This window comes from Rhipicephalus sanguineus, chromosome 5 (assembly GCF_013339695.2).
Source record: "Rhipicephalus sanguineus isolate Rsan-2018 chromosome 5, BIME_Rsan_1.4, whole genome shotgun sequence".
NCBI lineage: Eukaryota > Metazoa > Arthropoda > Arachnida > Ixodida > Ixodidae > Rhipicephalus > Rhipicephalus sanguineus.
In genome coordinates, this window is record NC_051180.1 from 49,856,032 (window position 1) to 49,865,017 (window position 8,986).

Sequence of the window (8,986 nt, forward strand, 5' to 3'; positions counted from 1 at the left end):
TCCGATACTTTTGCTCGCGGCTGTACCCTCTCACTCACATAACGCCGTAGACACTGAGCCACTGGGGAGACAAAATTGTCTACCTTTAATGCGAAGCTATCTTTATGCTACCCTTATAAGAAAGTGACGTCATTAATTCAATCCCTGACTCAGATTGCATTAAGATAATGTTGGCGCTATAAACCCATACTACAATCGTTTAGCCAACGTTGGGCGAAACTGACCAGCTGTAGCCAGGAGTGTCCACGACTAATAGCTGTCGTAGTATGTAAGTAATTCGGTCACGTGTATTAGCGGGGCACTCTGCTCAGCTCTCTTCGGAATCGGCACATATTTCCGTCAGCAATCGTTCGCTGGTACAGGATGTGGGCGGAATAGGCTGACGAACACGCATTAATAAAGAAAAAAGCATCATTATGTAAATTGGAGCACACAAATTATGCAAAAAAATGACAATCAGACACAAGCTTTTAGCAAAATAATAATCTAAAAAAAATGTATGGAATTTGTGAGGACCATCACGTATTTGCTCACATACGGCAAATATCTGCTAACTTTTGGCTATTACTAGCTAGTGTTGGCTATTTTGTTCGTTGGTAACAACTTTATTGATGGTCCGGCAGAGCTTTCGCCGACTGGGCTTTAGGGCCTTGCCTCGACGTCCCCACATGGGACGTGGCTATACCCTGGATAATATTTCTTGCTCCTGTTTGATACTGGCCAGTTAGCATATGTTGCGTACTCTTAGTTACGTATGCAAATGTTTGCTATCCACTGGTATAACAATGAGGAAAAGTAATACAGGTGTATACCAGTATGTCAGTGCCTCACCGCACTAAAATCCTCGCCCACTAAGACAGTGGCCTTTACAGAAATTTGACACCAATTATAATTTAAAATCTGTTCGAATAAGCTTTCCTAAGACCATTCCTTCGTGGTAAGTTGGTAGGTAATAACGTCCCTGTCTTTATTTCATAAATTTATTTTACAACGTATGTGACAGCATCTATTTTCTTTTATTTTTAGCGTCACGAGGATTTCTTGCAGCACATGATGGACGCCCAAGAAGTTAGCCTGGCTTTAAGTGAGGACAGCACAGAGGAGCCTGAGAACAAGCTCTTCGACGTTGGTTTGGATAAGAAGCCGGCTTCGGCAAACAATAATAAACGTGAGTACTCTAATGTTTGCTCAGCGCTTTGACGCTCGCATAGCATTCCACTTTATTAGCAGCACTTCTTCTAAGCGCAAATGTGATGCGCATATTTCACCGCCTTAGCTCACATTACACTTCGTGGTCTAATAATAATTGTTCACATTACACTACGTGGTCTAATAATGATTGTTGGGTTTAAACACCTCAAAACACGATATGATTAGGAGAGATGCCGTAGTGGATTTTCCGGAAGTTTCGACACCTGGGGTTCTTTAACGTGCACCTAAATCTAAGCACACGGGCCTCAAGCATTTTCGCCTCCACTTACACTTGGTGGTTACTTCGTGGTCACTCTCATGGAAACACATTTGCTTGAGCTAATTGTCATCACTGAATCAAATACACACTAGCGACTTCAGGCCCATAGCCAGCAATGTTTGCGGGGGAGGGGGCACTTGCTGAAGGTCTTCACTATTCGAGAAGAACACTTATTTTCATTATGTATTTTCGGTAAAACAACCCTCTCCATCAAAATTTCGGGGGGGGGGGAAGGCGGGCTTCGGTCCCCCCCCCCCCCCTCTGGCTAAGGGCCTGGGCGACTTGTTTTCTTTACCTTTGTTGTTTCATCAGTCTGCCTTCTTACTGCGTTAAAACACATCAGCTACATCTGATCAATGAGAGAACGAAAAGTACAATGGTTGCAGAACTCCACATACAGCTAGAAAACCGGCATCTAAAGGTATAAAATAAGGCTCTGGTTTGAAAATTTTACAAGTAAGCTTGAAGCTCAAAACAAAACAAGTATGACAGGGCAGAAACACACAAGCGTTCTGTCACATACATACAAAGAACTTTACTGGAGTCCTGAGGGACTAGATTAAAAGATGCCAAGAGACCGCCCAGTCACGTCGGTTGTCGTCTGTTTTTCTGTCACCTACAATTTGATTAAATCTATAAGAAAATAATAAACGGGCGTAGACAAGCACTGCACGACAGGTGAAGTGCGAACGAAGGCTGCCTGGCTCTCTGTCTAGTTTTCTCACCTGTCCTTAGCTTCTCTATATTTTGGTGTCGAATACTGTGCAAACACGACTCCTTCGCTGAGCGCGACGAGGAATATTCTCGACTGCTTCGTACTGTTAGTGGCGAGGTTACGCATCGCCGATGATCAACGCCTATACCAGACGCTGTCGACCTGCCTGGATGCCAGAAGCTAATCGGACGGAACGCTTCCAGACCGATCCATGTCGCTGACTAAGTCGACAAGCCTAAGCTTTGACGTGTTTTCGAACCCGTATCTGCTATCAACACCGAACTCTCGAAGCTTGACGACGCACTAGAGCACACTACCGAAGACGACGAGCTCGAAGTAGATTACGTAACTTATTTTTTAAAGTTTTATTAATACTGTCAACCCTCTGTTGAGGGTCCTTACAGGGACCCTCAATATGTATAAAGACCAAGCTTTCAGCATGATGGCCGAAATTCGCTGCAATATCGGGGTTTTGGAAAGAGTGTACTCAGAATCGGAGACGGGACTTTTCAGCGTGCAGCCCCGACTGCTCCTGACGCCATGTATCCTGCCTAGAATTGGTTCACGACTGCTGAACTGAGATATGTCAATATTCACAAACGGTCAACAGGCTGTGAGCAGTTCGAGTATTCTGCTAATTTGAACAAACAACGCAATATCAAAGGCGACGAAGGTATAAAATTATTTTTGTTTATATGAAACCTACATGTTCCTGCTGGGCACTATCTTGTAGGTCAAACCTGGAGCAAGATAATAACGTGCAAATGAATGCATAGAAGCTATCTCTAAACATCTTGTAAGCGAACCAGTTAATACATTAAGAAAGACAAGTAAACGACAGAGTAAGTCTGCCGCGCAATATGCAAACAATATCGAAAACTCTAACTTTCTTTTTTTTTTTTCGTCCACAAAGGTCTGACTGAGATGGAGGCAATGGCGCAATGCGTGCTCTTCTTTCTCGCTGGTCAGGAGACTACGCTGACAACGCTAACCTTCGCCGCATACCAGCTTGCACTTAATCCCGCCATCCAAGAAAAACTCCGAAAGGAAGTGGATGAGTGTATTGCCGCGAACGCAAGTACATTTCTTACTGCACTTGCAACATTTCGACATGCTTGGGTTTGGGGTTTTAGAAACCGAAGCACCATCCTTCGTACGTATAGCAACAAGAAATTACGTAAGCGTGGGATCTAAGTTGTCTCGCTTAGTATGCTTGCCTTATGTTCACCTAAGAGACAAAAGATAATAGTCGTAGCAATAACAAAATATTTTTTCCAAGTTCTGAAGATTTAATCAAAAATCTTGGAGCGTAGCATTTTACTTCTCATTTAGTTTTTAGCGCTCGATCTTCTGAAGCTTACCGCTCTATCAAGTAAGATCAACGCCGCACAAGCGGTTCTTTGATCGAAGGGCTTAGCTTGGCAAGCACTAAGCTAAATTACGACGACTAGTATTTTTGTACGTATTAAGCTGTCAGTAGAACGTGAAGTACAGCCGCCCAAATCTTTAACGACGTGCGCGAGCGACGACTTTTTGTGCGTCAGCGCCGTACGACGGAGCCAAGCTGCAAACAGGGCGAGAGTAAGCGCATGCGCACGAAGCGCGCTCAGCTGGACCCATCGTCTCCTTGGCTGTTCCTTAGTGGGGACGTCGACCTGCATTACTCAGTTCAGACGAACCGGCAGCGCGTCTTGCTCGTGTCATATATTCTGAGATCAGCAAGCGACTGAGATAATGAAATCCGCAGACGTCACACGCCCGCGCGCGTGAGATAAGAATCACAAATGTGGATCGTTCGTTTGTTATCTGGCCACGCGCGTCTTTCCAGACCGGCCGTGATCTGGCGACGCAAATGCTTTTTTGTTTCTTTTTTTGCGCTTACCCTCGCCCTGCTTGCAACTTGGCTCCGTCGTACGGCGCTGACGCACAAAAAAGTCAGCGCTCGCGCACGATAGTTAAAGATTTGGGCGGCTGTACAGCTATTTTAAGAACAAACCGCAGTTAAGGGTCGTGCTCAGAGTGTCGACACGCAGTGCTGATTAGAAACAAGTCCATATAATGCGCCGTCAAAGAGGGCACGCAGCACAAGCCGTACACGGCACTCGTGTTTTAAAGCCCCCTTTACTTCCGGCCTCTGCTTACATAGCTGTGAGGGCCCCGCTGATCATTTAAGTAGTTTCTATGCGCCCTCATAGGGACGGCGCTTCTGTAGCCGCATGGTAGCCTTGCAACTTCCGAACGTTTCATCGCATCAACTGCTGCACTCGTTCTGCGCAGGGTCCGGAGCCCAGCTTGGACGTCATATCGAAGTTGAAATACCTGAACTGCGTAGTCTCGGAAGCGCTACGCTTGCTGCCCCCCCGTGGTGAGGTGAGCTACCGAAGTAACGATGAAACTAACTTCATTTGTATTTGAGGTGAACGTAGAGATTTCAGCAGGCCCGATGACATGGACAATTTTCTCCACATACATATAGCCAAAATAGATAATGACGCACATATTTCTCGCCGGTTATAAGTACTAATATTGCTGGGTAAACAAGTACGGAGAACTACGTCTATCCTTGCTTTTCTCTTCCTCCTTACCCCTTCCCCAGTGCAAGGTAGGAAACCGGATATTTATCTTCCGGTTAACCTCCCTGCCTTTCCGCATTGCATTTACCTCTATCTCCGTCGCTCATGGATCTTAGCGCAAGACTAAAGCCGCAGCTGCCAGCTATGTAGTCACAAAAGACGGAGCACAAGAAAACAAAGAGAGAGAGAGAGAAGCAGAATCGCTACTGGATAGCGTTGACGAATTAAATTTATTTTATAACAATATTTCTTGGACAATAAGAACTGTCTATGAAGTGCGCTCTGAATCAAGCTGCCCTATTATCATAATACCTACTAGGCTTTTTCACGTCTACCCTTATACGTCCATAGCCTTACGCAACTCATGCTAAATTTTGACCATATTCTTTATGCATGTGCATGGATTGACGGCAGAAGTATTTAGCAGTGATCTAAGCAAAGTAAGATACTTGTATTTTTTCTTTTTTTTTCAGGCTTGAACGGTGCGGCAGCAACGACTACGTTCTCGGCGACACTGGTATGAAGCTTCCAAGCGGGTGCACCGTTATTATACCCGTATACTCAATCCATCACGACCCGGAGTTCTTCTCGGATCCTGAATGTTTCAAACCTGATCGGTAAGCATATCGAGGACGCAGTTTTTGCAATGGCATACTCAGTTCTTGCACGGCTGTTAAAAAGTACTGTTTTTTCACGATGTGCACAAATGGGGCGGAGAATCGTAGGCTGTCGCTTTGTCACTGAGACGCGCAGCGTAGGAAACACTTGGGCGGGTGCGCGCGCGGTCGTGCAACATAGTAAAAGCATATATTTTTCATCAAAGTTAGACAACGAAAAAAAGACAAGTTCACGTATTTAAAACCTACATACCAAATAGTCCTGCAATTATTTTAGTGCGTGTTATTGAGTTAAAGTACGTCCATAGCGGTAGGATAGCAGTCTACAATGAGCCAGCGTATGCTCTGTATAGGGTGCTATATACACTACACAACTAGGCTGCTAGCCACACTAACTTTTTGTAAGTATAAGCGCTAACTGACAAGAAACATAAGCCTGCAGGATGAAAAGTTATAGGTGTCGTAGATTTGGCATACATTTTGTGGACAGTGATGGTAGTGGGGCTGTTGCTCTCTTTCTTGAAAAGGTTCAGCGAGGAGAATGTGGGATCCATCCGTCCCTACACCTATCTTCCTTTTGGTGCTGGACCACGTAACTGCATCGGAAGCCGTTTCGTGCTTCAGTCCATCAAGATGTGCCTGCTTCACTCAGTGCATAGTGTTCAGTTCACAAAAACTGACAAGACGAAGGTATGTATTATTGTTCCTCGGTCACACTAGCACGCACGTACCTCTTCAAAAAGGAGAGAGAAAAGAAAGGAACAGCTTTGATGGCTGTGATGCGATGAGGCACGAGATGCCACTGATAACAAGGGCAAATGAGTTCTGCTAAAAATGAACAACGTTACGAGACTGCGTGAACGAGTCAATCCCGTAAACAAATATAAAGCACTTAAAATGCTTAATACTTCATCTGCACGCCATGAACATAATTCAAGTGAACATTTGCATTTCGACGTTTTGCAGGTTCCTCTAAGCATTAAACCAGGTATTGGCGTCTTGACAACAGAAGACATCACTCTTGGAATACGGAGACGGCCAGATCGACTCCACTGACGTGTGACCCCAGGAATACACTGAGAAAATGATAACTACATATCCTGTGACAATTGCGTAGAGAAATGAATAAACTCTGTCAGCGATGAAAGTACGCACCTTACATTTTTACCCTCTGTAATGTTATGAATGTGTAGCTTAATGAATATATTATATCCAATAAATGAGTCTTCATGCGAGTGCTGAACAGAAATGATATTACTGCGAATTCTTGTCATTCCAAGCAGGCAGTCCAAGGTCAAGTAGTAGGGTCATTGTGTAACAGCCATATGGGAACGCTATTCAAGGCTCGGTATTAGGAACTAAGGAATGCAGAAAACATGAGATATCTCTCATTGTGCTGCCATGTACGTCTCCGGCCTGCCCTAATTAAAGATGCGCTGGAATATTTAAAGTAACAATATGTCATTGTGAACAAATTTTACTTATAATAATGCCTGGAGAAAAGTCTTTTCTCCAGGCATTAGACAATGTTAACAAACAGGTAGAAATCTATTAACAGCGGCGACAATTGATTCGCCTACCGAAAGAAGCATCCAAATATTGATATTATCCCGCCAAGTAGTTCCTACTTTAGTGTAAAGCCCCTAGATGGAGCAGCGGTCGCACCTTGGGTATTTGGAATTATTGACTGCGGTGTTTGCTAAAGCGATTGTTTAGTTCTGCATGTGCTTAAATGCTAAACTAAAGACATCTTGCGTGATAATTGAAGCGCTGCTTTTTTTAGACATTTCGTACACACTCGGGTTTTTGTTGCCCATAACAATAAATATAACAATAAATATCCCTTCCTTGCCCGTGAATCCAAATTATTATACACTGTCACAGATGAAATGAAAGATCAAAGAAGAAGGTAATTGTCATGCCTGTAATACGTATAGCAGGAAAGGGACGATAATTTATTGAGGAAACATAGAATTATCTGCAGAAAATTTTCCAATGCTGGCACAGAAAACGTGAATTTCATAAAATAATAATATCTGGACTTTTACGTACCAGAACCACGACACGATTATGAGGCATGTCGTAGTGGAGGGTTCTGCAAAATTTGTACCATTTGGTTTTCTTTTACGTGCACTGACATCGTACAGTACACGGACCTGTAGCACTTCGCCTCCATTGCATTGCGCCCACCCCGCGTTTTTACTGTACTTCTACGTGTGTCGTTTTTTGGACACCATGATCGGAGATGACTTGGCAGACGTCAGAATTCGGGATTTACGGTGAGCAAATCTATCTGGGGTTGGAACCAGCTGTAACAGCCACATTTATTATGAATGTTTTTTTTGTTTTGTTTTTTTGCGCGATGATGAGGACCTCTGAGGTTTTGCGCGTCAAACCACCATATGATAATGAGGCACGCAGTATTCAGAGACTATGGAACAATTTTGAACACCAGGGATTGTTTCACGCGCACCTAAACTTAAGTACACAGGTGTTCTTGCAATTCGCACCCGTCGAAACGCAGGCACCGTGTCAGGGAATTCTATACCCTCATTCTCTTGCTGAGCAGTGCGACACTTAATTTGCCAAACTACCATGGCAGGTACTATTTGTGCGTGCCTGTGGGTGTGTCTCATATTTTGATATTGGCAAATTCCCCCAGCCAGTGCCACAAGGTGCCGCGAGGTTTCTGAAAGGAAAGAACTGTTATCCATTCGTCTGTAGCATGCAGATACAACGAAATCTATAGGAATCCCTTAAAAAGAAAGCTTTCGAAATGACGAAAAAATCGCGGACCAGGGGTGCTATGCAGGATGGCCCGAGTCTGGCGAAACTCGGGATCTTTCCGAGCTCTGGCGACACCCCCTTTTGAACGAGCTAACAATACGCGAAGGTGAAATCCATCCCTCAGGGTGCGCTCCGTTCCATTGGTTACGATGGAACGCGGCGTCACGTCAAGGGCGGTCGAGAAGGTTCGGTGGTGTCTTCCAACTAGAGGCACCGTCTTTCATTCGTCTGTCGTTCCACTGAGTGCAGAAGTGCACCCATGCAAGAGAAGTGACAGGAAGTTCTACTAGCTATATTTTTATATGTGCGCGGGCCGTTTGAATCTATTTACAAGCGTTTAATGTCTGCACTAAATATCCTTTAGAATAATCAGCACCGTGGCCTCTGAGATTGGTTCCGATCGAGCGCCTTACAACACCGCGGCTGGAGCTAATCGCCGAGGCCACGTGTATAATCACCATGGTCGACCTGTACATTGCTCGGCCGGCGCATGTTCTCTGCGTCCTCTTCTTCATCGTCTGCTCGCTCCCCGAGCACGTGCGCCCGGCTGATTAGCTAATTGGCTGAGTGGTATACCTAGCTAATTCAGGACATGCTATGACGAAGCTGATTAAGCAAAATCAAGCTAAGGCCGAGCTAATTAAGCCACGTCTTAATAATACCATGCTAATGAAGCAATGTACAGCTAAGAACAAACTATTTAGGACCATGATAATTAAGACGACGCTAATTAGGAGCGTGTAAATAAAACCAAGATAATCAAGACCTTACTCACCGAGATGGTGCTAATTAGGATTATGCTAATTACCTCTGTACTATTCAG

General features: G+C 44.5%; 1 protein-coding gene across 1 annotated transcript; it reads left to right on the forward strand.

Moving 5' to 3' along the window:
• Positions 1-3,119: 3,119 nt before the first annotated feature.
• On the forward strand, positions 3,120-6,439 carry LOC119394654 (cytochrome P450 3A19). Its single transcript, XM_049415934.1, has 5 exons — positions 3,120-3,260; positions 4,464-4,556; positions 5,285-5,376; positions 5,904-6,066; positions 6,386-6,439. The coding sequence occupies exons 1-5, from the start codon at positions 3,120-3,122 to the stop codon at positions 6,437-6,439; spliced, it is 543 nt and encodes a 180-aa protein (XP_049271891.1).
• The last annotated feature ends 2,547 nt before the right edge of the window (positions 6,440-8,986 follow it).

Excerpts from the sequence above, each read along its gene's own strand:
- LOC119394654 (XM_049415934.1), top strand. The coding sequence starts at position 3,120 with ATGGCGCAATGCGTGCTCTTCTTTCTCGCTGGTCAGGAGACTACGCTG. Across the intron at positions 3,261-4,463 it reads ATGAGTGTATTGCCGCGAAC|GGTCCGGAGCCCAGCTTGGA; the intron begins GCAAGTACATTT and ends CGTTCTGCGCAG. Across the intron at positions 4,557-5,284 it reads TGCTGCCCCCCCGTGGTGAG|CTTCCAAGCGGGTGCACCGT; the intron begins GTGAGCTACCGA and ends ACTGGTATGAAG.